The sequence below is a fragment of the Ostrinia furnacalis genome, unplaced genomic scaffold (assembly GCF_004193835.3).
Source record: "Ostrinia furnacalis isolate ACB-3 unplaced genomic scaffold, ASM419383v2 OfSCF6417, whole genome shotgun sequence".
Taxonomy (NCBI): Eukaryota; Metazoa; Arthropoda; class Insecta; order Lepidoptera; family Crambidae; genus Ostrinia; species Ostrinia furnacalis.
The window spans coordinates 203,834-230,103 of record NW_021136656.1 but is presented as its reverse complement, the minus strand read 5'-3'; the positions used below and the strand labels follow the sequence as shown (position 1 = coordinate 230,103).

Sequence of the window (26,270 nt, the reverse complement as noted above, 5' to 3'; positions counted from 1 at the left end):
TGGTTTAGGCGTGAAAGCAAGACAGACAGACAGAGTTACTTTCGCATTGATAAATTATATTAGTATAGAATCATAGAAGCATAGATATACATAGATGGACTTTACGCCTCATATTTTAAGGAAAATAATTGGACGTATTTCCATGGTAAGGATCCAACCCACAACTTCACTTAAATTGGGTACGATCGATTTTTCATGGATAGATATACATACGTCCAATTATGAAAATTTTCGGATAACCTACTAGTCGGCATTCTTAAATAAAGTCTAAAAAAGATAAAACGGATTCTTGACGGGAGCATCCGAACGCGAGTTACTTAATTAAGAAAATATCGTTTTCTTATTCCTATCAGTATTCGAACCCAGGACTACGATAATACGATTGATCATATACTTAATAGTGTCAAGTCAAAGCAACTCGGTGCATCCTTCCCTATATCATTATAGCTAACTAGCTTTTGCCCGCGGCTTCACCCACGTGAATTTTAGTTTGTCATAGATCGTCATAAATTATAGCCTAGGTATACCTACTACCCGTTCGCGCTAAGTTTGCCGGTCCGTGGAATGCGCGTCCCCTACGCAAATACACATTTTTTATTAATAACAATAAATAAAAAATATTTTAAATATAGTTTGATAAAGTTATAGACGCTTCCCTTCGAGTGACGTCATATCGCCAGCGGCAAAGTTAAAGCAAACGGATAGTATATTATTCTAGGTTATAAAGAATAATACTATAAAGTTTCATCAAAATCATTTCAGTAGTTTTTGCGTGAAAGAGTAACAAACATCCATCCAGACATCCAAACTTTCGCATTTATAATATTAGTAAGATAGGACAAACACTGCTGAAGCTGCTGATTTTCAGATTTATTATTCAGAAATTACGTTCATATTGTACACTAATTTGAGAAATGATAGGTTCCCAGTTTTTTCGCCTCTATTACTTATTTTTAAAAAATGCGACAAAAGAAGCAATTTTTAATTCACCAATAACAATTATCAAGTCGGTTCATAATCCCTGTCATCCTAAAATCGAAAACAGGAAAAAATATGTAACTGTGTGCAGAACTTTTTAACACACGTGTAAAAACACACTATGGTGAAGTCAACCGCTATTTTTATCAGAAACGAGGAAAACACCGCATTAAAAAGTTGAACATTTAAAATTTCAAACGTCTCATTCTAAATTGCAAACAAGAAAAAGACGTTTTGAAATTTAAAGTTATTATAAACTTTTGTTTTTGTAAATTTCCAGGTCTTCATGAGACGTTACTTTTTTACTAATGTATACTTAATGTGGCAATTTTTTTTCATCAACAAAACAGACGACAATCCAACTGCGCAGTATTTGAATTCGAATTTTAATTCCAGAAGTTCGATGAATATTTTACTACGCAGTAACGGATTTCCTCGTAAACCGTAGCACGGCGGAGTAGCGAGCTGTGCGCGGGAGCACAGCGCAGCTGTCGGCTTGCGTCACCGCGGCTGACCTCTCACCTATTCTCATTCATTCAAACATTTCTACGAGGAGCTACGCTTATCGACTACCAATAATTTCTACTTATTATCTACTACTACGCCTTTAAGCAGTCATACATTGTCCGATTTCTTGATTTCGGTGGCTGCCACGCCCATGTTCATAAGATAGATAGATAGATAGATAGATAAAACGTTTATTTGCATAACAGAAACACACATTACAAAGAGAAAGTACCAAAAGTAGGATAAAATAGTACCCTCAGGACAATGTGACATGGTATGGTAAGACAGAAAAAAAAAGCATTATGACATACATAATGCTCAATTGTTTTTTTTTCTTTTTATTGATTTTTAAATTAATATTTCAGTTTCTAACAAGTATGTTATACCTACAATACCTAGGTGCTTTTTACTAAATGCGTGGAAAACGTAGTACAGGTATGCGGTACCCTGAGCACGAATAACTCTCGTACATAATCGACATCGTATTCTACCCCTAGGACTCTCCTGAAAAATGATGACCCTAGCTACGCCAAAGTATATCCGCTGTTTTGTTTTTCATCATTAAAAAACGATTACTAATATAAATAAATAAAAAATAAACCTATAACGGGAAAAAAAAATTCCTCGTACTCAGGCAGGGCACGGTACTGTTCGGTACAGTCATGGTACTGTACAGTCGCATTGCGAGGATATTATTATGATACTTACGTTTGTCAATAGTGAATTAATTCTTAATTATGATTAACAGTATGAGTTAAAGAAAGGCTCTCCTGTTTGCCACGGGTCGAATTTCCCGCGTAAAACTCATCATTACGTGACCACCCTCGTATTTTAATGACTCTTCGATAATCGCGGGGATGCTGGGCAAATCGTACATTTGCATCATAACGTGTAGCGAAGAACAAAATAGTAACAGCTAAAGTATTGTTTAGCTTTTAGCTGGCGCTAACGCCAGCAGCGCCACCTCGCGAGTAAAATTCGCAAGTGTGGACCCCTTTATGGAGCAAATCTCTAAGCCGTAAAATTTATTTAAAAAAAAGTTCAGCTGACTGTCAGTTGCTCTATCTGTCACTGTCTGTCTGTCAGTTTTGTTGACATTTTGCTAGTAAAAGAGGCTTTTTGCTGTACAAAAGCAAGGTTTTTAAATATTTTTGATCATTTGTGATCTAAAAGTCTTCTAATAAACACTCAATTTAACGTTATTCTCATCACTTCTAATCCTCAAACTAATCGGTATAAGTTCAGACACGTGAAACTTAGGAAAGTGAAAAACATGTCTCTAGATACAGTGCCAAAGGATTTGAGAGGTCTTAGAGCTTGTTTAGTTTGTTCTTTAATTAAGGTAATATACCCTAGATACGCCTATGATTATTAATATGTTCTTCTATTACGTATGTGGTACCTACTGCGAACATAGCCATGATCATGACTTGCTTGTCACAACATTGCTAGGAATAACATCATCCATTCATTATACCTACTAAATCTACTGCTATTTTGATGTCCTACTAACATACTTTGATATCTTTACAGACTTTTGACCAATTTGAATATGATGGCTGTGACAACTGTGATGAGTTTCTGCGAATGAAGAACAATAAAGACAATGTTTATGACTGCACTAGCAACAATTTTGACGGGTGAGATAGACATGATCTGTTGTAACTGTAGATATGGTTTTTATCCCTCTATACTACTTGTGATTCATGTTGTAAACAGGACCTGCTAATCATAAATTGTAATTTCAGGATGATAGCTGTAATGAGCCCTGAAGACAGTTGGGTATGCAAATGGCAACGCATAAGTATGTTACTTTTTCTTTAGTCTTATCTCATGCTAGTTATATTGATAATTCAATAATCCTGTTTAATTTCAGGTCGATTCTGTAAAGGAGTGTATGCTATATCAGTGTCTGGGAGGTTACCAGCAGGAGTCATAAGGGAAATGAAGAGCCGTGGTCTTGTTTACCGACCAAGGGATACAAGCCAACGCTAACTCGAATATGATATAATTAATTTAGTAATTTAAGTCTATCTAATAAATAATTTCTTAATACTTCTTGCAGTTTTATTTAAATATTATAATGGAAAGGTGGTATACACTAGCTGTACACTGTATAAATGGAAATGTGATAAAACTGGATTATAATCTTGAACTTAATCATCATTGGGTCATGCAGTCTCCTCCTCTCTAATTAACCATCGGCTTATGTAAGGATTTGGCCGAATCTTATTACTGTTGAAAATGAAACAACTAGATAACATCTAATACTCTATTATACAATAACAACAGGTGCTTGCATTTAAATAAAAAGAATCATTCTATTTACAATAGTAAATGCATATAAGCGTGAATCAGTTTTCATACAACTTATTTGTACATAATGCATACAAGGGAAACTACACAAACCATGGAGGTATTACCTCCATGACACAAACAATGGATTGCCTATAAATTAACCAATAGTCTCTGTATTTGATAGTTACACATGGATGATGTAATAAATACACACACTTGTGAAATTTTGCATTTAGTATTATAAATAAATAAGCTTAAAATGATATCATTCACCAGCTTCCTTATTGCATACTGTGACTGGCTATGTTTTAGGCTTTTGTTGGATTTTCATTTTTGTACTGTAGCTTATTTGACTCCGGATGTTCAGCAATTTTTCCACTAAAAATATTCCAACATATAACTGGATTGAAGGCGCACATCAAGCTTGGTTTTTGTCAACTATTGCTGCTATCTGAAGGTGGAACTTTATACTCATTGTCTGTTCCTAACACATCTTTATCAATTTCTTTGAAGTCTAGATTTTGTTGCTTCATTGCATTCTGTAAGAATAAATAAAATGTTTAGGTTAAGCAGAGGTTAGGTTAGAAAAACATAGATACTTTTTAAGGTTATGATGTCTTACCTTAACACATTCCTGGTAAACTTTAAATATACCAGAGCACACTGAATCATCATGATCTCCTTTCAAAAATCTTTCAGAAAACCAATTGTTGAAGCAATCGTCATATTTCTTTTTGAGCTCTGTACACTCTTCACCAATACTATTCATTTTTTATACCAAATAATAAACAACAGAACTTTAGGTTTATCACTTCTTCAGTTCAGTTCAAGTCCTATTTAGGTATGTTGAATGGCTACAAAGAAGTTAACATAAATTTCAAGAACTGCGAGAAAATTTTTTTTTTTTTTTTTTCCGGGCACGCACGGCTTGTGCATTTGCCAATGACGAGGTGTAAAGGTTGGGAAACGGATTTTATAGGAAAATACCCGGGAAGAGAGAAAATTTTGAAGGATCAGGCAGGAATGGTGTTATTGTTTACAGGTTACAGTTACACATTCGCGCGTATGCCGGGTATAATTGCTGTCATTTGATTACGGTGTTTGCGATTATTTGTGATAATAACCATAATAAGTATGCAGCATTCACCCCAAAAAAGGGCCACTGGCTCGCATCCTAACTTATCTCAACTTCGGGAAGATGAACTAGCAACAAGAAAGAGGAAGTCTCCGCATTGTGATTCTAATGCCTGCGTGGAATATTTTCGTCAAGAACTCGCTGGTACTATGGCTGAATATCGTCAAGAATTAAAAGAGACCCTTAGTGAATTCAAAAAGGGCCTCATGACATCATTTGAGGCTTTAATAGAAAAACAAAGTGAGAGCATTTCGAAACTTCATCAGGACGTATGTAATCTTCAGGCGGACGTCTCCGATTTGAAGCTGGGTCACCAGAGTATTCAGAAAGAACAAAAAGCAATGCAAACAAATATATCAGACGTCAAGATCGAGCAAGATAAATTGTGTGAAAAAACCAGGTCATTGGAGTGCGAATTGAGCGACGTCAAAAGGCAAATTCTCGAGCTGTCAGATCAACAGAACTATAAAGACCAACAAGGCCGCATCAACAACCTGGAGATTTCTGGAGTACCGCAATCTATAGCCTGACCAGGAACATAAAAACCCTCGCCATGTTGCGGAAAACTAATGGTACTAATTTCTTTTAATGGCAACAGTAACTGAAAACTTCATTGACATGTCACCTTGCATGTCAGACTATTGTTGNCAGGATGAGACAGGAGGGAGGAGATAGTCATAGAGTAACTTGTATGGAGATAGTCATGGACAAAGACCAAGAATAAAACATGGACTGGAAAAACAATTTCATCCGAAGATGAATCGAATGTTTATAATCAAAATCGATTACAAGAAATCAATAAATGAAAATGTAATTTTCACTTTATATTCTCATTTTTCATTTTCCTGTACAGAAATAATACGATGGATACAAAAATCCATTTTCAGTGAATTTTTATATTTTTTTAACACTCCAGAAAATGTGAAGCAGCTGTGCTGAATGCTATTGCACTTTGCTTCCAAGCAACTCAACTTGGAAATCACTGGGGCATAATTTCAGCATTTTATTTATTTGTGGACATCAAGGCTGCTGTGATAAATGATGCCGATGATTTTTTTTACTGATTAAGATTAATGCAGAATAATAAGCATCTCTAAATGACATTTTATTTGACGTTTTTTTTTAAACATATGACATTGACACATCAGTCAGGGTGCGTGTGAATTTTAGAGGTTATGTCCAGTTATGTCGATAGGTTAGAAAGCGTAAACATAATTTCTTTTAGCAATAATAAAATTGGTGTTTGAAATTAATAACTATGGCAGATATTTTAAAAGATAGTCGCTTTGCCAAATACCTCAAGGATCCTCGTTATAGACAAATACCGAAACATGAAAGAAAAGTTAAAATTGATAAAAGGTTTCAATCCATGTTCAATGATGAAAAATTCAAAGTGAAATATACAGTGGATAAGCGTGGTAGACCAGTAAATGAAACGTCAACTGAAAATTTAAGAAAGTATTATGAATTACAGTCTGGAGAGAGTTCTGATAACAGCTCGGATGAGGAGAGCGAAGACATCGAAAAAAAACACAGCGAAGATTCAGAAGTAAACAACGTACCTGGTCGATTTGTGCTTCGTCCTCAACCCGAAAGTGATGCAAAAAATGCACTCGAAAACGATAAATTAGTGAGGGGAAAACTCGACAAAAAGGTTAAAGAAAGATTATTAGATCTTGACATTGACTATGCTCGTGGTGAAGGTATGTGATACTCAAATTAAATTATCTTTATTCCTAATAGAACAATTATATATTTATACTGTAAAATTGCAGGAGTTCTCATGACTGATAGCTCTTCGGATGAGGAGAGCAGTGAAGAAGAAGATAGTGAGTTTGAACATGAATGGGGAGAGTTAGATGCAGATGCTGAAACTACTGATGAATCAACCAAAAGGTAACTGATTTGCCATTGTTAAAATTTCAAGACATATCATCTAATAAACATTGTATTAGGGGCTGTAGANGTACTGTTTAATATATTTTACTGTAAATAATATTCAATATAGTTTTATTTATTTATTTTTAGTTTTGCAGTTTTTAGTTTAGTTAAATAAAACTTCTATAGGCATTATTCGTTCCATAAACAAAACAGTAACTTCCGTCTTCCATCCTGCCTGATCATGTAAATAAACTGAGATACTAGTTGTGACTGAATGATTACATGTTTGCATGTACGTACATATTTAATTTCAGAATAGCAATATGCAATATGGATTGGGACAACATCAAGGCATCAGACTTGATGGTCTTGCTTAACTCATTCCTGCCACCTGGAGGTATCATCCATAGTATTTCTGTAAGTTTACTATGTTTAAAAATGTTTTTCATTTTATTATTGTTTGTATATTTATATTTTTATCATGTATTGATGTAAGTATTGTTAGCACAACTTTGAATTGCAACATAGTAAGCCAAAGTCGATTATAATAACAATAAGTATTCTTTGGAAATTTTAGATCTATCCGTCAGAATATGGCTTAAAAAGAATGCAAGAGGAGGAGGTGCGTGGACCCATAGAACTCACAGAAGAAAAAAATGAAGACTCCTCTGATGATGGAGGGAATGAAGAAGGTATAAAAATCACATGGTTTTTATTTATATAAATAAATGCTGAATGGCTTTTAATAAAAATGTGTGTTTTAAAAAAATGTTATGTCATAATCTTTTCATCCACTTCTAGGATCAACCTACCATATGGAAAAATTGCGACGTTACCAGTTAAACAGGCTAAAGTATTTCTACGCTGTAGTCGTCTGTGACAAGATATCTACAGCTGATAAATTATACAGTGAGTGTGATGGGATGGAATATGAAAGCAGTGCCACTCGACTCGACATGAGATTTATTCCTGATGATGTTACCTTTGATCAGGTAAATAAAAGGGCAATAGATTGTACCAATATTTATTTGATGGAATAAAACCAATAATATGTTCAATCTACCAACGATAATAATTAAAACGATTATTTCACAGGAGCCACGTGAAGTGTGTACAAAGATGCCAGATTTGACAAAATACAAACCACGACTTTTCACAACGACAGCACTTCAGCAAGCGAAAGTGGAACTCACATGGGACGCGACTAATCCCAACCGCGCCGAAGCGATTCGGAGCGCAATCGATGGCAAGATTGATGACCTCGACCTAAAAGAATACCTCGCGTCCAGTAGTGAAGGTAAGCTACTCTGTTGCACATCAAATTATACAGAATAGTGTGATGAGTTGTTGTACAACAGAAATACCTAATTTTGAGTTTATACCTATTTTTTATTTAACAGATGAAGCTGTTGATGAAGAAATTGTTGATGCTCAATCTGATCCAGAAGATGATGATCCTATAAATAAGTACAAGTCGTTACTTGAAGATATTGAGAAAAAAGAAGAAAATAAGAAAAACAAAGACATGGAAATGGAAATAACATGGGGCTTGGGAATCAAAGACAAGGCGGAAGAATTAGTCAAGAAGAAACTTAACGAAGGTGAGTTAAATATGTATTATCTGGATGAAAGTTATTCAAAAGAAAGTATAGTAAAGGTTTTCTTGGGTCGATATCGAAGTGATACTTTAATTACAATAATTTTATTTTACATTTCAGAAAAAGACTTGACACCCTTTGAAAAACTGTTGAAAAAACGCAAAGAAAAGAAGAAACTAAAGAAATTAAAACATAAACAAAATGAGAATGATGATGATCTATCAGACAAAGGTTCTGAAGCATCTGATGATATACCTTCAGACATAGATATGAATGATCCATACTTTGCTGAGGAATTTAATAAACCAGAATTTAAAAATAACAAATCTAAAAAAGATAAAAAGAAGCAAGTTGATAGTGACATAGATGATAAAGATGATGAAGATGAGAAACAAAAAGCAGAATTAGAGTTACTTTTAGATGACGAGGATGGAAAAGCACACTTCAGTCTTAAAAAGATTCAAGAAAATGAGAACACCAAAAAATCAAAAAGGAAAAAGAAACTGAAACAAAAAATGCTTGAACAGAAACAAGCTTTGCCAGACTTTGAAATCAATTTGGAAGACAAACGATTCTCTGCATTGTACGATTCACATCTATTTAATATAGATCCCACTAATCCCAATTTTAAGAAAACTAAGAACATGGAAAAACTGATCCAAGAGAAACTTAAGCGAAGGCCTGCTGATACTCCTGTAGAGCAACCACAACCGAAAAAATCGAAAGAAGCTGCTGAGCTAAGCCTTTTAGTGAAAAATATTAAGAGAAAAACCAAAGGGGTTTTAAATAAATAAACTACAAATCCAAAAAAAAATGTTTGATTTTTTTAACCAACCAATTTAGTACATACAGTTTACATACTCTTCAGCTGACGAATTTTTTGTTGTAGTTATAATCTTACTAGGTTATCTTTGGGCACGGAAACCTAATAAATAATTTTATAATTTAACTGGCGTCGACCTTGAACGCCTATCCAAGTCTGATCGATAGCCTGTAACACCTAGGTGATTAGTGTATAAAACCAAAAATATGTGATGCAAATAAAGAGAGTTGGTAAATACTAAGCAAGTTTTTCATGATTGGTCTTGTTTGAATTCTGTATCACTAGAACCTATGTGACCATTGGTAAATCCCCCTCAAAGATTCAGCGTAATAAAATACTGTTTAGTAATCAATATTAGTATATTTTGTCAGAAAGGCACAATGATTTTATTTGATCACAATATTGATGTCAATAAAGTTAAGAAGAAATACTTGCAGCCAGTGCTTTCTTTATTTCTCTACCCAACGCCGCACCCAGTGGAGGCGGTACCGCATTTCCAATCTGAAAAAATATAAGATTCATTAAAAAAACATTATTTACATTATAGCATTTGGGGGGGCTTGTAGTACGTTCTAGGTTAGTGAAAAACTTAACTATAGGTCTAGCGGTTAACTCAGTGTCTGAAGTATGGGAGCGGATCGGGACTTCGGGAGGGTGTTTTGTAATGTCAAACGTCAGCGAGACTTGAGATCCACAGATAATGCTATCACGTCATAATAATTGATAATAATACGTCATAAAATAAGTTACAACTAAGGGGCCATCCATAAAGTACGTCACACGAATTTCATGATTTTTTGAGTCCCCCCCCCCGTCCTTGTCACAGGTGGTCTGGTCACATTTCTGAGACCCCCCAAGTGTGACGTCACATGTTTTGCAATTTTACATCGAAAAATTATTAAATTAAAACAGCAGTTCCGAAATTAGTTTTATTTCCATTTAAATTAAGTTTTTTTTTTATGAAATCAACATTATATCAAATATTTGAAACAACTGAAATGTGATGTCACGAAACTTAAGACCCCTCCCACCCCTTGTCACACCATGTCACACTTTGTCGACCCACTTTACGTGTGACGTACTTTATGGATGACCCCTAAAGTCTGTTCGCCGAGAGTTGATAAATATTATGAAATGTCTTGCAATAGCGACTGTCGCTTAATTATCGCATTCTGTATGGCGGGCGTCGTTTGTCACAACGCGCACTGAGTACCATGGTACGAGCACGGTAATACTATCTATACAGTATTGTAACTTCATATAAACGGACGAAACGCGAGCTTCCTTTCGAAATTCAAATCTCGGTATGCGCTCGACATGCAAAAGTCGGGGGTGTCGCGAATGTGCCACAGTAATAAACGGACGATGTGTTGTTTTTAAACAGTAAGCGCTCTTTTTTTATAAAAATAATTACAAGTACCTATTTATACAGGGTGTTAGGTAAATGGATTTGTAAGCCGACACTAGCCCATGTTAAAATTATGCATATAAATGGTATGGTGAAGTCAGTGATATCATCATTTTATTTTTTTTTAATTTTCATACAAAATAAAATTTATAAAATCAGATTTGTATGAAAATTTAAATTTTTAAAATGATAATATCAATTTCGTGACTTCACCGTATCATTTATATGCACATGTTAACATGGGCTAGTGTCGGCTTATAAACCCATTTATCTAACACCCTGTATAATAATCAAGCATTTTGTACGCCTCAGTCGAGGCGCATACATTTTACGGTCGCAAATTTATAAGATTTGTTACTAAATCTTAACACAAATACATTATTTTAATTTAATCTACTAATCACAAAACAACATGCATTTTTATCCTATTTCATTCACAAAGTATTTTGTTTGTCAAAATAAAATTAAAAATTGCAATCACTAAATCCATTTACAAAACTAGATAGAAATTCTAAGTAGGCAGATGTAATGAAAATAGGGTCTGCAGGTGGGCAGCCCTATCGCATGTTGTCATACCGTGACGTACCGCGCGGCTGTTGACATTTATTTCAAAAATATGGCCGAGTTGGAATACTGTATAGATAGTATTACCGTGGTACGAGCCACGCAGCTGTCGTCAAGCGCCCCGGCCGGCGGGCGGCGGCGGCCACAGCGTGACCAATTTTAGTAGATTTCTACTTTTTTGGTAGATTTGAGGCAAAGAGAACGATGATTTAGTAGTGCGTAATCGTTTAGTAGATTTTGGTAGATAATTGGTATTTTTAGAACATTCTTATAAATGGTAGTCCAAAATTAAATTGTAACCGAGCCGAGAATCCAGGCCAAAAAATCTACCAACTTTTTCATTATATCGACAAAAATAATGAGTTTAGAACCTCTGATATTTAATTTTTTTTATCAACTCTCGGCGAACAGACATTACATATCACACCTCTGAATAGTCACACATGTACATACATGTCCAATTTGTTTTCTGCGGTTTTTAGAAAATATCAAAAATGTTACAAAACAAAATATGTGACTATTTAGAGGTGTGATTTATTTATAGGTGATCTAAGTGGAATAGACCGAAAAATTACCCTAGATAGATACCCAAATGCTTTCTGACGATCTGGTGAAGGTCGAGGGAGGTGCCTGGATGCGAGCATCGCAGGACCGGTCTTTGTGGAAATCCTTGGTCTTAGTCCAGCAGTGGACGACTTTCGGCTGTAATAAACTAACGAACGCAAATGCTGTACCTCTAGCATGAACAACGTTCGTCTTCGAAGTTTGCATATTCGACAAAATTGGATACTCAACCTTCGAATTAAATGATAACGTGACAATTTTGATTATCAAAATAAGTTTCGTGCAACCATTTCTCATGCTAAGCAATCCTATCCTACTAATATTATAAATGCGAAAGTTTGGATGTCATGATGTCTGGATGTTTGGATGTCTGGATGTTTGGATGTTTGTTACTCTTTCACGCAAAAACTACTGAACGGATTTTGTTGAAACTTTACAGTATTACTGTTTATAACCCAGATTAACATATAGGCTATAATTTATGACGATCTGTGACATACCAAATTTCACGCGGGTGAAACCGCGGGCAAAAGCTAGTGATATTATATGTATAAAAACAAAAGCAGATATGTTATAAGCGCTCGCGCTGTGACTACTCGAATACGTCCCAATTGGGACGTCTTGTCTTGAAAGAAACATATTTGAAGTGCAATCATTAAAACTATAGCTATCTCCTTCATTTGCGTGCTATTTCATATCTTTTGTTTCACTTGTCAGTTACATTTGTCAATGTGTGCAATTTGGAATAGCTCGGAACGGATTAAAATCGTAATTTCTATAAACGTAACATATCTATAGTTTTATATGATATCATTGATGCTAAGTATACTTTACGATACGTTCACAAGGGCGCTTGTAGTTTTCGTACTAAATCTTTTGATGGCGATTCGGATACGCAAACGATTCGAACTCGAAAGTTTTTCGTGGTAGCCGTACTGGCTCGTACCACAGAATAAGTAATAGTACAGGTACAGAAGGATTACTCCGCAAGACGATTTAAATAAATGCGAGTCTTGCTACGACGCGATACAGTGGAATTCAGCTCGCACAGCACTACGTACCTACAATTTTATTCACCTACAAGTTTTGTCTCTTTCTATCGCGTGCCTTTGAACTCTTCTTACGCTGTTAGGGTTGCTGTCTAGTGAAAAAATTATTAATGTACTTATTTGTAATGAGGTACGTATGTAGGTAAGTATGCATTCATTATGGAAAACCTTCATAGTAGGTTAGGTTCCTATACTATCCTAAGAATTATTGATTACCTACATGGCCNAAGCTATGTTGGATAGACTATAATAATACGTCATAAAATAAGTTACAACAAGTCTGTTCGCCGAGAGTTGATAAATATTATGAAATGTCTTGCAATAGCGACTGTCGCTTAATTATCGCATTCTGTATGGCGGGCGTCGTTTGTCACAACGCGCACTGAGTACCATGGTACGAGCCACGCAGCTGTCGTCAAGCGCCCCGGCCGGCGGGCGGCGGCGGCCACAGCGTGACCACTTTTAGTAGATTTCTACTTTTTTGGTAGATTTGAGGCAAAGAGAACGATGATTTAGTAGTGCGAAAACGTTTAGTAGATTTTGGTAGATAATTGGTATTTTTAGAACATTCTTGGTAGTCCAAAATTAAATTGTAACCGAGCCGAGAATCCAGGCCAAAAAATCTACCAACTTTTTCATTATATCGACAAAAATAATTAGCGGGCCGCAATTTATAATGAGTTTAGAACCTCTGATATTTAATTTTTTTTATCAACTCTCGGCGAACAGACATATCATATACATATCACACCTCTGAATAGTCACATACATACATGTCCAATTTGTTTTATGCGGTTTTTAGAAAATATCAAAAATGTTACAAAACAAAATATGTGACTATTTAGAAGTGTGATTTATTTATAGGTGGCCATCGTCAACAATAACATTGCATTGTCATCGTACTTACATAAGTATACCATACTCGGTTGAGGAGAACTAAGGTGGAATTGTGTAAAGCAATCGTAATCATTTGACAGTTCATAACGTACGATAAAGTCAGATACAAAGCGTTTGACAGAATAATCGTACGTTATGAACTGTCAAATTATAACGATTGCTTTACACAATTCCACCTCTGGTTTTAAATTCAGTTGTAAATAAATAAAAAAATGCATTTTAATAATATATCGTTGCTTTAGTGATCTGATTACAAAAACTGTTGCTTTGGGATCTGGAAGTTCTGGAAGCCCGAACGTACCTACTTGTCAGAACGCGTTTTTCAGCGCGCCTGCTGTATCTTTTTGGTAAATAGTAGGTACTGGATTAACGATTAACGGACTTAGGATACTTTAACGGAAGTTAACGAGTCCGTTAACAATTTTTAAAGTTAACTTAAAAGTTAATCCGTTAATAGAAATGTTAACTTCGTTAATTAACGATTAACGGATTAACGAGTTAATGCCCAGCTATGTTTATAGGTGATCTAAGTGGAATAGACCGAAAAATTACCCTAGATACCCAAATGCTTTCTGACGATCTGGTGAAGGTCGCGGGAGGTGCCTGGATGCGAGCATCGCAGGACCGGTCTTTGTGGAAATCCTTGGTCTTAGTCCAGCAGTGGACGACTTTCGGCTGAAATAAACTAACGAACGCAAATGCTGTACCTCTAGCATGAACAACGTTCGTCTTCGAAGTTTGCATATTCGACAAAATTCGACACTCAACCTTCGAATTAAATGATAACGTGACAATTTTGATTATCAAAATAAGTTTCGTGCAACCATTTCTCATGCTAAGCAATGATATTATATAAAAACAAAAGCAGATATGTTATAGGCGCTCGCGCTGTGACTACTCGAATACGTCCCAAATATTTGAAGTGCAATCATTAAAACTATAGCTATCTCCTTCATTTGCGTGCTATTTCATATCTTTTGTTTCACTTATCAGTTACATTTGTCAATGTGTGCAATTTGGAATAGCTCGGAACGGATTAAAATCGTAATTTCTATAAACGTAACATATCTATAGTTTTATATAATATCATTGATGCTAAGTATACTTTACGATACGTTCACAAGGGCGCTTGTAGTTTTCGTACTAAATCTTTTGATGGCGATTCGGATACGCAAGCGATTCGAACTCGAAAGTTTTTCGTGGTGGCCGTACTCGCTCGTACCTGCCGGTGCTTGTCCTGCAGCGAGCCGGCGAACACGTAGGCGTCGCGGAAGCCCTGCGAGCGCGCGCACTCGCGCACCGACACCACGCGCGCCTGCTCCGGGTGGAGCACGCGGCCCTGCTTGCCCATCGGCTCGGGGTCCGTCACCGTCGTGCTGAAGTACCCGTCCCACGATATGCGCCCTGAAATACGCCGTTTGAAGATTTTTAAAGATAATAAATACTTGTGGCCGCCCGTGGTTACACACTTCGTACGCGTGGACCCAGTTTTACTCCCTAGGGGTGTAGTTTCGGGTTTTTTTTTAGGGTTTTCCCGAAAATTATTCGAACTTTTATCGCCGTAAAAACCATCCTTGGATTTCAACGAACACGTAGGTACGTCACGCACTTCACGCTCCTGAATCCAGTGTTTTGTTTCTGATGCCTACTGAGAGATGGCAAGATGAACAGGGGGCTTAGTGTGAGTTTACAATTTTACATCAAACGTCTTCACTAGCGACTGCGTAAAAAAAAGACATTAAATGTATGACGGATTGTACTGTGACCCTAGCGGATACTTTCAAGAACTAAAATCATCATAGATTTTTTTGACGCGCTCGCTAGTGACGACGTTTGATGTAAACTCACATTAAGCCTTTAGGCTCGAGATGGTGACATTTGAAAGTTCGATGTTTGTAACTTTACGAGTATACTAGCGGGACGTATCACGTACCGTAGAGGCCGGCCCAGTTGTTGTGGCGGTTGCCGGTGTGCGGCAGGCACCAGGGAATGAGCGTGTTCTCCTGCTTGTCGCCGGGCGCGATCAATAAATAAAACATAAACACGTACCGTAGAGGCCGGCCCAGTTGTTGTGGCGGTTGCCGGTGTGCGGCAGGCACCAGGGAATGAGCGTGTTCTCCTGCTTGTCGCCGGGCGCGATCAATAAATGTTCTCGTCCTTATCTTCGACAAAGTAGAATATGTACCTACGTATAATTAATAACCCTCTCTATGTCCAATAGCTCGTCACCCGCAGGCCCGCAGGCTCCCAAGCCTTGTAAAGGGCCGCCTTAACCAGCTTATCCCTGTCAAGGCTCGTGAGTTGGATTCGCTTATCCTTGTTCGTCCCAGCCGATCCTTAACTGCGGTTGCTGCACCTCTTCCTTGCACTCTCTTGAACGACTCTGTGTTATCTACTATGGCTGCCCCTCTTCCTTGTACCCTCCTGTACGACTGTATTACTTAGCCGTATGCCTGGTCCAAGGTTCGACGCCAAAAATAAAAAAACGCCCCTTTCTGGGGCCCCCACCACTTAAGCACAACTCCGTCGAAGTCGAAAACCTAGGAGTCTTTATGGGCAACCAATGAAGCCATTAAAGCAATAAAATCTTTAGTAGGAATTATTTCCGATTTAATTCATTTTTGTGTTTTATTCTACTGGCCTATTCAGACTGCATAAGATTGGTAATTCATTTATGGGAAAATGTATTAAATTCTTTAATAAATTGCCACAAACTGTTGTAGAACTACCCATTGACCATTCATAAATTCAAAGCACAATTATTAAAAGTACTTACCTTAATGAAAAAGGGCTACTATAAAGTCGATGATTATTTAAAAGATAAAAATGTTTGGGATGCGTTACTGCCTAGCTCGCATAAATATTTATAGTTAACTTTGTACATTTTAAAGCATGTAAACCTTTGAAAAAGAGGCAGACAATAGTGACTGAGTTTCTTGCGCTGCTTCTTCTCAGCACTGGCCCATTTAATGTCCTGAAGCAGTGGTAGGGTTAATACTGGGACATGTAAAAGTGCTTTTTTTAAGCCTATTCACAGAAATAAATGAGTTTTATCGATTATAATTAAACATTAGAACATTCACGTTAAAAAGTTCGTAAAATAAGTAGGTACTTATTTTTATGATTTAACGTGATGAAATAGAGTTTTAGATTTTCAAGTGAAAGTAAAGCATAGCTTAAGCGCTTCGCGTTTAAGGCATGCAAGATATTTTATGCTCCTATCTAAATTAATCTTTTTTTTATTTCGGTCAGACAGGCGTTGGAGCGCGGGGCCCCCAAATTCGCGGGGCCCGTAGCATTTGCTACTCTTGCTACGTGGCTAATCCGGCACTGGTCATCGTTCTAGTTCTTTGTAACCATAGTTGCTTTAAGTTTAAGGCAAGATTAAGTTATTTGATAAGACAATGGTTGAGACCATTAACTATTAGGTAATTCTTAAACANGTACCGCGCGGAGTGAGCCAGGCCTGCTCGTACCTGCCGGTGCTTGTCCTGCAGCGAGCCGGCGAACACGTAGGCGTCGCGGAAGCCCTGCGAGCGCGCGCACTCGCGCACCGACACCACGCGCGCCTGCTCCGGGTGGAGCACGCGGCCCTGCTTGCCCATCGGCTCGGGGTCCGTCACCGTCGTGCTGAAGTACCCATCCCACGATATGCGCCCTGAAACACGCCGTTTGAAGAGTTTTTTTAAAGAATATTTAATACTGGTGGCCGCCCGCGACTTCGTATGGACCCCGTTTTACCCCCTTTTTGAGTTTTTTTAGGGTCTTCCCGGAAATTATTCGAAGTTATATCGCCGTAAAAACCATTCTTGGATTTCAACGAACACGTACGTACCAGGCGCGGATCCACCGTTGTGGGCACTGTGGGCATGCCCACAACCCTAATTTGCTTGTTTTAATTAACTATGATCTATTGATATTATACATTAGATGAATTCTTTAATAATAAACAAACTCTTTTAAGATAAGGCATGTCATAATGTAAGTTGCTAGACCTAAGTTTAGACTAGTCCTCTCTCACCACTAATATTGCAATACCCATTAACGGGTTATTAAGTTATAAGCTCATTGTTTAGATTAAGACCCAATTGTAAACACTTAATCTATATATATAAAAATGAAACCCGTTTCGCGTTGTCACGGCATCACGTGTGAACGGCTGAACCGATTTCGATAATTCTTTTTTTTAAATGTTTGTGGAAGTCCAAGGATGGTTCTTACGGAAAAAAATATTAAGAAAATCTCTACGCTAAGGCGGTACGAAGTTCGCCGGGTCAGCTAGTATGCAATAAAAAATTTGAATTTGAATTTGATAAGATCGATAGGCATGTATGTATGTCCGGGCATGTAGTGATCCAACTCTCACTTTGCTAATTTTTGGTGGCTGTGCCCACAACCTTTTTTGAGGGCTGGAGCCGCGCCTGGTACGTACTTCACGTCTCTGTACACGCACTTCAACTCCTGAATCCAGTGTTTTGTTTCTGATGCCTACTGAGAGATCTAGATGGCGAGATGAAGTGTGAGTTTACAATTTTACATCAAACGTCTTCCCTAGCGACTGCGTAAAAAATTACATTGAATGTATGACGGATTGTACAGCGACCCTACCGGATACTTTCAAGAACTAAAATCTTCATAGATTATTTGACGCGCTCGCTAGTGACGACGTTTGATGTAAACTCACACTAAGCCTTCAGGCCTCGAGATGGCGACATTTGAAAGTTCGATGCTTGAGTTCACGTACCGTAGAGGCCGGCCCAGTTGTTGTGGCGGTTGCCGGTGTGCGGCAGGCACCAGGGGATGAGCGTGTTCTCCTGCTTGTCGCCGGGCGCGATCAATAAATAAAACATAAACACGTACCGTAGAGGCCGGCCCAGTTGTTGTGGCGGTTGCCGGTGTGCGGCAGGCACCAGGGGATGAGCGTGTTCTCCTGCTTGTCGCCGGGCGCGATCAATAAATAAAACATAAACACGTACCGTAGAGGCCGGCCCAGTTGTTGTGGCGGTTGCCGGTGTGCGGCAGGCACCAGGGGATGAGCGTGTTCTCCTGCTTGTCGCCGGGCGCGATCAATAAATAAAACAAACACGTACCGTAGAGGCCGGCCCAGTTGTTGTGGCGGTTGCCGGTGTGCGGCAGGCACCAGGGGATGAGCGTGTTCTCCTGCTTGTCGCCGGGCGAGCAGGTGCTGCCGGCCGCGCACGCGCACACGCCGCGTAAGCCGCCCGTCGACGACCGCCCGTTCTTTTTGTCTTCGTAACGGTACTGCAGCACCTGAAGCAGGGTTCGAAAGGATAATTACAAAAAATCCTCTCGTGAAAATTAACTGTATACGAAGTTTTTGAATGTGTATTTCCGCACTTGCGTCTAGTGGTGGGCGTTAATCAACATACACTCGCGAGCAAAAGTATGGAATCACCCTACTTGTTTCGAGCGATCGTAAGAACTAATTGACTTATAGAAGATAAATAAAAATGGCACCATTTTAAAGGTAATATTTTATACTTTAAATTAATATTATAGATAAATACATAGTCATTCAGTTCTTAAGATGGCTTGGAACCAAACACAACGGGGTGATTCCATACTTTTGCTCGTAAGTATAGATAGTTAAAAAAAATATAATATTTAGCTCCACAATGATCACTAACGTCAAAATATTGATCTATTTTCCAAGCTTTATGTGACTAGCAATGGATAACTTGACAAAAATCAGCAACCAAAAAAAAAGACACATTCGCAATCAGAATTTCTTATGAAACAATATGATAAATGTATCCTATACTGTTGATAATTATCATGGAGCGTAATTATCTTGATAATTTCGAACTCTGACCTGAAGCCAATGAACTGTTTCAACAAGTGTTTCACAACTTCACTACGCCTGAAATCATAATTCAAACTGACTAAATCTAAAAACAAACAGGATCCTGTTTTGCATTTATTGATTTGCCGAGAAGTTTGAGATTTGATAGTAGCTTTGCTTAGTTTGGGACTAGAGGCGCAGTTTAAAATGTCCAAGGATATATTATTATCCTGTTATTTATTTATTTATTGTGGNACACGTACCGTAGAGGCCGGCCCAGTTGTTGTGGCGGTTGCCGGTGTGCGGCAGGCACCAGGGAATGAGCGTGTTCTCCTGCTTGTCGCCGGGTGCGATCAATAAATAAAACATATACACGTACCGTAGAGGCCGGCCCAGTTGTTGTGGCGGTTGCCGGTGTGCGGCAGGCACCAGGGAATGAGCGTGTTCTCCTGCTTGTCGCCGGGCGAGCAGGTGCCGTTGGCCGCGCATGCGCACACGCCGCGTAAGCCGCCCGTCGACGACCGCCCGTTCTTCTTGTCTTCGTAACGGTACTGCAGCACCTGAAGCCAAAGAACTGTTTCAACGACTGTTTCACAACTTCACTACGCCTGAAATCATAATTCAAACTGACTAAATCTAAAAACAAACAGGATCCTGGTTTGCATTTATTGATTTGCCGAGAGGTTTGAGATTTGATAGAACAAGTTTTGCTTAGTTTGGAACTTGAGGCGCAGTGTAAAATGTCCAAGGATATATCCTGTTATTTNTTGTGGAAAGGAAATGAAATCATACCATTATTATTTTTCTTACCTTACATTTAGTTCCATCCGACAGGGTGACCGATAAGTTCGGAAGGTCCCTCCAATCGGATCCCGGGGTCGTCGGAATCCTCGAGATCCTGGCTTGAATCAACGGGGCCATGTTTTTGCAGATGTGGTCCCGCAATTTCGCGGTCTCATCTTTACTTCTCACCAAACGCTGGAAATGGCTCTCGGGCATGGACCCGTAATCTATCTCCACTTTGTTCGCTCCGTTGCAGATGCGAGGCAGGTCGCTCATCGCGTCCTGGACGGTGCAAGTCCGGCGCGGCGCTGACTCGTCCCAGTGGATGTTGGTGGCGAAGCGTTTCCCGTCGATGGTGGTGGTCAGCGAGCACGCGCGCCGGCTGAACACGTGAGTCGGCTCGGGATACAGCGGCAGCTTGTAGCCCGGCGCCGCCGCGAATATAATCAACCGCCTCCGGGTCTGCGGCACGCCGTAGTTTCCCGCCTGCAGGATGCCGAACGTGCACTGGTAGCCCATGTCGAGCAACGCCCGCAGCGTCAGCTTCAGCACCATGCCCTTCTTGAACGCGACGAAGTTGCGCACGTTCTCCAGGATGAAGTACTTCGGCCGGTAGTAGTCGCAGTACGAGAGGTAGGACGCGACGAGCGAGTTCTTGAAGTTGGAGTACTCGCGCGAGTTGAAGCGGTTCATGCCGGAGAAGCCCTGGCAGTAAAGATGTGTCGTTATGGGTTTTTTAAATAACTAAACGCGACGGTTTTCGAATCACGAATAACGTTTTCAAAACTAGTTTTTTTTTTTAAAACGAAGTTATTTCCACAACTCTCAAGCAAGCGTGATAATTATAACGTTAGGTGTTTGGTTAGCTGCAAGACATTTAGGAACTTACGACCTTCAAAATAAGACTCAAATTCAATTGAATATCTAACGTACGACGAACATTATACCTATTTTATCCACACTTATGTTAACGTCCTATGGCTTTCTCACGCGCACACGCACTCGTTTCGTTGCGATCCTTATTAATTGGACACCATACATTACTCGCTTTACTCCTTTAGGTTACAAAAAATATGTTTAGGAATCGTCAATGTACGACGTTGTCCTCAAATCTGTCATAACGAAGCGGGAAACACGTTATTTTTTATGTCAACCAAACATCTACCTTATGTTGTTTGCTTAAGAGTGAATTCAGTTTAGCTTTAGAGCGTTGTGGAAACAATCGTGTTGAATAACGAAGAGATTCTAACGTTGTATGTCGTTAAGAAAAAAACTAGTTTAGGCGTTTCTGGATAACGAGTGATCACTGGTCAGGCTGATCACTCGTTTAATAACCCGTGATAACGAATAACGTACTGGCTAACTACACGGGCTGGAAGACGTAGCGTGGGCAGGCCTCCTACTAGGTGGACCGACGATCTGGTAAAGGTCGCGGGAAGAGCCTGGATGCGGGCAGCGCAGGACCGTTCATTGTGGAAAACCTTGGGGGAGGCCTTTGTCCAGCAAAATCAAAATCAAAATTATCTTTATTTGTTTAGACTAATTAAATTAGTTCTTGCAAATCGTCAAATGCTCTTAAGGAGCCTATACATGTCTCATTCTTTTTTTGCCCTACCAGCAGTGGACGTCGTTTGGCTGAAAAGAAAGAAAGAAACGAATAACGGCCATCGCTACCTGGCAGGGCGGGCCGCCGCACAGCAGCTCCACCTCGCCCTGCGCGGGCAGGCGCAGGCCGCGCGCGTGCGTGGCGCCGCCCAGCGCCTCGCGCAGCAGCGCGTTGCAGTCCTCGTTGAACACCACGCAGCCGCGGTTGTTGAGCGAGTACGCGTGCGCCGCCGCCTCCACGTTCTCGATCGCCCAGCGGCACTCGCCCACGCCGGCCTGGTGCAGCCCGTCCGACAGCCCGCCGCAGCCCGCGAACACGTCCAGCGTCCTCAGCGGCCGTACCCTCGCCTCCGGGGCTCGCGAGCTCGCCTCCGCCGGCTTGCTCGACTTCCCTTTCCCCTTCCCCTTGTCTTTCCCTTTTTCGGTCCGACCTACGCCCGTGGCGTGGTGAGGCACGCTCACGAACTGGCCGCTGGTCTTGTCGAACGCCATCCTGAAGTAAATCCTGTTCGGGTCTTTCTCCAACCAGTCGTGTAAGGATTCGTCGTTTGGAATGTTGCTCTCGTAGTGTATGCTGCACGGGCCGACCACGGCCGAGAACGGAACTTCTCGGATTTCGTCGGTCCAGTAAACGACGTTCAGGTCCTCGTGCTGGGGGAAGCGGCTGGTGGTGTTCTCCGGCCTGTACAGTACGTGAACTTTCAGATAGATGTCCTGGGGCACTATCAGAGGGCCGTCGCTGGCCGCCACGACGGCCGCGACGTATCCCACACAGAAAGGTTCACCGGTGTCTACGTTGGAACCGCGCAAATAATTATCGCTTTTTCTGTAATACTCCGGGTAGATGTTTTCGTCTACTTTATCGATTTTAGGAGCTCTTTGGTTTGTGTTGTTGGCCAAATTATTTTTAAGCAAGAATGTTCCAGGTTTCAGGAAAACGCCTGAGCCTTTTTTAAAATCATAGTCCTGCCATCTCACTACAGACCACTCGGTTCTATTTTCTTCAGGTACCGCATCCGATTTTTCAGCTAGTTTTCCAGAAACCCTTGGAATGTTCTTTGCGTCCTTTTTCGTTTTCCGTTCACATGATGGACAAAACCTGTGTTTCCTTAAATCGTTAGGACAAATAGGATCTGTAGGTATATCTTCAAAACGGGCTGTAAATCTTTCATAATATTTTTGGTAAAAATATGTTTTTCCATCATCTTCAAATGCTTCATCGACAACCTCTTTGCCTCCAAGTTTGAACCAATCGTTAGGCACCGATTTTCTTTCCACATAAGCTTTTCTTAATATTGAGGACAAAGGGGCGCCATGACAACACCTATCGCCTAAATACACCTCCCTGGGATCACTCACTTCTCCCAAAACTGTGTCAGAGGATCTAATAAAAACCTCGCCATGGAAATAACCTGATTTAGGATTTATTGTTTCTTGCCACATGTATACCACTCTAGTTACTAAGGCTGGTATATTGGGTTGTGAAGTTTCTACCATCACAAAGTCACCGATTTGAAGTTCAGATCCCTCAATTTCAACTTTTTCATAATAAATTTTTGTTGAATCTGCTTTAACTGGATCACCAATCCATTTTATCTTTCTATTATTCGCTCCTGTTAATTTCACCGGGACAACATCTTCGATTTTATCATGATGCTTCTTTTCTACCATACTTTGGAAGTCATCATCATCATCTAGTTCTGAATCTTCAGCTTGTTCTACTGCCATATTGGGACACAGTCGGCGAACACAGGCCTTTTTTGTTCTTCCATGACCACCAAATTTAGCCATAGCTCGGCAAGCATTGCATTCACCACAGTCTGGTAACTGGCAGGCCTCACAAACTCCACATCTCTTCCTTCTCAGTGTGAGCTCATGATTAGTTTTGTCCAACTGGTTTGAAAAGAAACTTTCAAAAGTTTTTCTTACTAAGGGGGTAGTGGTTGCTTTAGTCCAAGCCTTTTTATCAACTTTTTTATAATCAATCTTGGCACGGACTTTACGTTTACCGAACTTAATGCCCATTAATTTAATCAATTCTCTTATGCACGGTAAAGTTATTAGAGGATCATCATCCTCATCTGCTTCTAAGCTGACTACCTGATCGCAAACAAATTGTGCGTGTTTATGAAGCATTTCTTCACTCATTTTTTTATTATCAAGTTCAGGAATAGTGGCCTCTCGAATCACTTCAAGTAAATCTTCATATGATGGCTGAAGATAATGGTATTCTTCTAAATATTCAACAACCACTTTACTTAACCAGATCTTTTCATATAAATTATTCATTAGTGGAGTATAAGCTTCACTAGGTTTCATCAAATTGTACTCTCCAAATTCAGTAGACAATGTTATACAATTTCTGTTACCTCCATCAAAGCCATGAATGAACCTGAAAAATGGTGAAAGGAAATTTCAATATTTTACTGTAAAGTGAAAAAAAAATTGTATAAGAGGTCAAACCAAAACCCTGGAAAGATTAATGGGATATAATATTTAATATCAAGTGAGTTAAAGTGGTCAAATACCTCCTTACACTGGAGTTTTTTTAAAGGCTAGTGGACAGCATAATAATAGAACTATAAAAAGGTAAGTTTACATCTTTTACATCTTCTTACATACCATTCAATAATGGGACCAACATCCTTGACAGGTATCGATTCCTCATCTATATCAGGGGAATCTGAGCAAATTGATTTTAGATACCCAGACATGTATATCCGTACATCATTTTCAACTAGCCCTCCATCGATGGGGCACAAATGCCCTTGCTCATCAAATATTGAGAATCCTGTTATGTTTGTTTGTGGTCTCTCCATGATATCCCCCTCATCCCCTATATAAACAAAGAAGAAAGATTAGAGTGTAAGCATGTTTTACAATATAGCTTTATCAGTTAATTTGCAGATTTATTATTCATAGATTATTTGAACTAAAATAATTTTTAATAAATAATTATTCCTCNCCTCCTTATTAATAAAAACTGATTAAACTTGCCTGATGCCAGAACCAACTTTTCATTGGTCAAAGCTATAAACTCTTCCACTGCATCTTGAGGGTGCCCTTGATAGTAAATAATGTCTGAATTATTGAGAAATTGTCCACATATAGTACATTTCTCAGTGTCCAAAACTTCATTATTATTTTTAGTATTATCATTATGAAAATCAGTATCATTTTGCTTGATTTCATCAGTTATAACCACATCTGGGGCATCATCATTCGTCTTGCTTTTGTCTAAACTTTCTACTTCAGCGCTATTATCTTCTTGTGTTTTTAAAGAGTCAGGCTCTTTTTCTAATACTATGTTTATATCTTGCCCATCGAGGCTGCTGTTAGAATTTGTTGGACCATTATTTTGATTGCTGTTGTCATCAATTTTTTTCTTTTTCTGTAATAAAATGTTAACAATAAGAGTAGTAGGTACTTGAAGCAATTTTAATATTGTGTTTTTGATTGATATTAAAATTATAATACTATTGACTGCCTCGATGAGAGTGGAAAGCCTTTGTCTAGAAGTGGAGGTCTTTAAGTTAAAAAGGAAAAAATGTCTTAAAATCCTAATTAATTTGTGTTACCTTTTACTCATACTTAGTGGCTTATGCTGAACAACAACACAATAAACATTAGAACAAAATCATACTCACACTAAGCACTTCTTCACTTTCTTGTGGACTTCTACTTCTTTTTATTGGGAACATATCAGAAATACACTTTTGATTTCCTTTTCGAGTGAGATTTCTCCTGGGTCTAGATCTGGTTAAGAAATAATAAAACAAACAAAAAATTTAATTATCATCATACAGTGAGAGAAGTGTAAAAACACTATGTTCTGCGAAATAGAAACTCAAACTTCTTTCTACTAATCTTAACATGTAGTATTTGAAAAAACTTTTCCCCTGAACGTGTGAGAATGGGATATTGAGACGATTACATCTCTGATGAGTCGATTTTTATCATACATAATAAACAAAATTAATAGTTTCTAATGGTGTTAACTTACTTGGGTGATGGTGTCAAAGGGCTTTGGATTACATGTCCTTTTTCATCACCATCGTTTTGGGGAGACTGAGACTGCCTTTCATCAGTTTTCACACCCATGTCTTGAGATTGAACAGTAACCGGCATAGTATTACAGCATTTACAGCCCACAATTGCCACAAATATTATTCATCAAAACTATTACAAAAACAGATTATTTATACAGTATTTCTTACTGCCGAAATCATTTTTATCACTAACTAAACATAATTCGTAAATAAATTTTCACTGCCCCACAGTTAATTAATTAATGGCGCGAAATTGTCGCAGACAGATGACAAGTATGACAACTCACAGGTATAAGCTTTTTTTTCTATTCATGTTACGGCTTCGCGT

General features: G+C 38.9%; 4 protein-coding genes across 5 annotated transcripts; 2 read left to right on the top strand and 2 right to left on the bottom strand.

The window, feature by feature from the left end:
* Positions 1 to 2,554: 2,554 nt before the first annotated feature.
* spt4 (Transcription elongation factor subunit spt4) lies at positions 2,555 to 3,540 on the top strand. The gene is made up of 4 exons (XM_028317763.1): positions 2,555 to 2,827; positions 3,019 to 3,125; positions 3,234 to 3,289; positions 3,362 to 3,540. Exons 1-4 carry the CDS (start codon positions 2,759 to 2,761, stop codon positions 3,478 to 3,480), a joined length of 351 nt encoding a protein of 116 aa, XP_028173564.1. The 5' UTR covers positions 2,555 to 2,758; the 3' UTR covers positions 3,481 to 3,540.
* Positions 3,541 to 3,743: 203 nt separating this feature from the next.
* LOC114362380 (TP53-regulated inhibitor of apoptosis 1) lies at positions 3,744 to 4,691 on the bottom strand. Its single transcript, XM_028317764.1, has 2 exons — positions 4,406 to 4,691; positions 3,744 to 4,322 (listed from the first exon to the last, which is right to left on the bottom strand). The coding sequence occupies exons 1-2, from the start codon at positions 4,550 to 4,552 to the stop codon at positions 4,218 to 4,220; spliced, it is 252 nt and encodes an 83-aa protein (XP_028173565.1). The 5' UTR covers positions 4,553 to 4,691; the 3' UTR covers positions 3,744 to 4,217.
* A 1,485-nt stretch (positions 4,692 to 6,176) lies between these two features.
* On the top strand, positions 6,177 to 9,230 carry LOC114362378 (ESF1 homolog). Its single transcript, XM_028317761.1, has 8 exons — positions 6,177 to 6,621; positions 6,694 to 6,814; positions 7,114 to 7,216; positions 7,377 to 7,491; positions 7,601 to 7,791; positions 7,895 to 8,096; positions 8,200 to 8,400; positions 8,518 to 9,230. The coding sequence occupies exons 1-8, from the start codon at positions 6,177 to 6,179 to the stop codon at positions 9,189 to 9,191; spliced, it is 2,052 nt and encodes a 683-aa protein (XP_028173562.1). The 3' UTR covers positions 9,192 to 9,230.
* A 376-nt stretch (positions 9,231 to 9,606) lies between these two features.
* Dnmt1 (DNA cytosine-5 methyltransferase) lies at positions 9,607 to 26,202 on the bottom strand. 2 transcript variants are annotated; one of them, XM_028317744.1, is made up of 9 exons: positions 25,897 to 26,202; positions 25,541 to 25,649; positions 24,891 to 25,284; positions 24,516 to 24,729; positions 21,963 to 24,285; positions 20,316 to 20,993; positions 19,885 to 20,065; positions 17,179 to 17,360; positions 9,607 to 9,721 (listed from the first exon to the last, which is right to left on the bottom strand). In XM_028317744.1, exons 1-9 carry the CDS (start codon positions 26,019 to 26,021, stop codon positions 9,638 to 9,640), a joined length of 4,290 nt encoding a protein of 1,429 aa, XP_028173545.1. In that variant the 5' UTR covers positions 26,022 to 26,202; the 3' UTR covers positions 9,607 to 9,637. The 2 variants fall into 2 exon arrangements, with proteins under 2 accessions (XP_028173545.1, XP_028173544.1); XM_028317743.1 differs by lacking the exons at positions 9,607 to 9,721; positions 17,179 to 17,360; positions 19,885 to 20,065 and adding exons at positions 18,566 to 18,728; positions 18,843 to 18,973.
* Positions 26,203 to 26,270: the final 68 nt, after the last annotated feature.

What these genes read in the sequence shown, in the direction of transcription:
- spt4 (XM_028317763.1), top strand. Translation starts at nt 2,759, where the DNA reads ATGTCTCTAGATACAGTGCCAAAGGATTTGAGAGGTCTTAGAGCTTGT. An exon ending in ACTAGCAACAATTTTGACGG is followed by an intron (nt 3,126 to 3,233) that starts GTGAGATAGACA and finishes TTGTAATTTCAG; the next exon opens with GATGATAGCTGTAATGAGCC. An exon ending in ATGCAAATGGCAACGCATAA is followed by an intron (nt 3,290 to 3,361) that starts GTATGTTACTTT and finishes GTTTAATTTCAG; the next exon opens with GTCGATTCTGTAAAGGAGTG.
- Dnmt1 (XM_028317744.1), bottom strand. Translation starts at nt 26,021, where the DNA reads ATGCCGGTTACTGTTCAATCTCAAGACATGGGTGTGAAAACTGATGAA. An exon ending in AAAGTGAAGAAGTGCTTAGT is followed by an intron (nt 25,285 to 25,540) that starts GTGAGTATGATT and finishes ATTTTATTACAG; the next exon opens with AAAAAGAAAAAAATTGATGA. An exon ending in GCGGCGGCCCGCCCTGCCAG is followed by an intron (nt 20,994 to 21,962) that starts GTAGCGATGGCC and finishes CTTTACTGCCAG; the next exon opens with GGCTTCTCCGGCATGAACCG.
- LOC114362378 (XM_028317761.1), top strand. Translation starts at nt 6,177, where the DNA reads ATGGCAGATATTTTAAAAGATAGTCGCTTTGCCAAATACCTCAAGGAT. An exon ending in CCTCGCGTCCAGTAGTGAAG is followed by an intron (nt 8,097 to 8,199) that starts GTAAGCTACTCT and finishes TTTATTTAACAG; the next exon opens with ATGAAGCTGTTGATGAAGAA. An exon ending in CAAGAAGAAACTTAACGAAG is followed by an intron (nt 8,401 to 8,517) that starts GTGAGTTAAATA and finishes TTTACATTTCAG; the next exon opens with AAAAAGACTTGACACCCTTT.
- LOC114362380 (XM_028317764.1), bottom strand. Translation starts at nt 4,552, where the DNA reads ATGAATAGTATTGGTGAAGAGTGTACAGAGCTCAAAAAGAAATATGAC. An exon ending in TTTACCAGGAATGTGTTAAG is followed by an intron (nt 4,323 to 4,405) that starts GTAAGACATCAT and finishes TTATTCTTACAG; the next exon opens with AATGCAATGAAGCAACAAAA.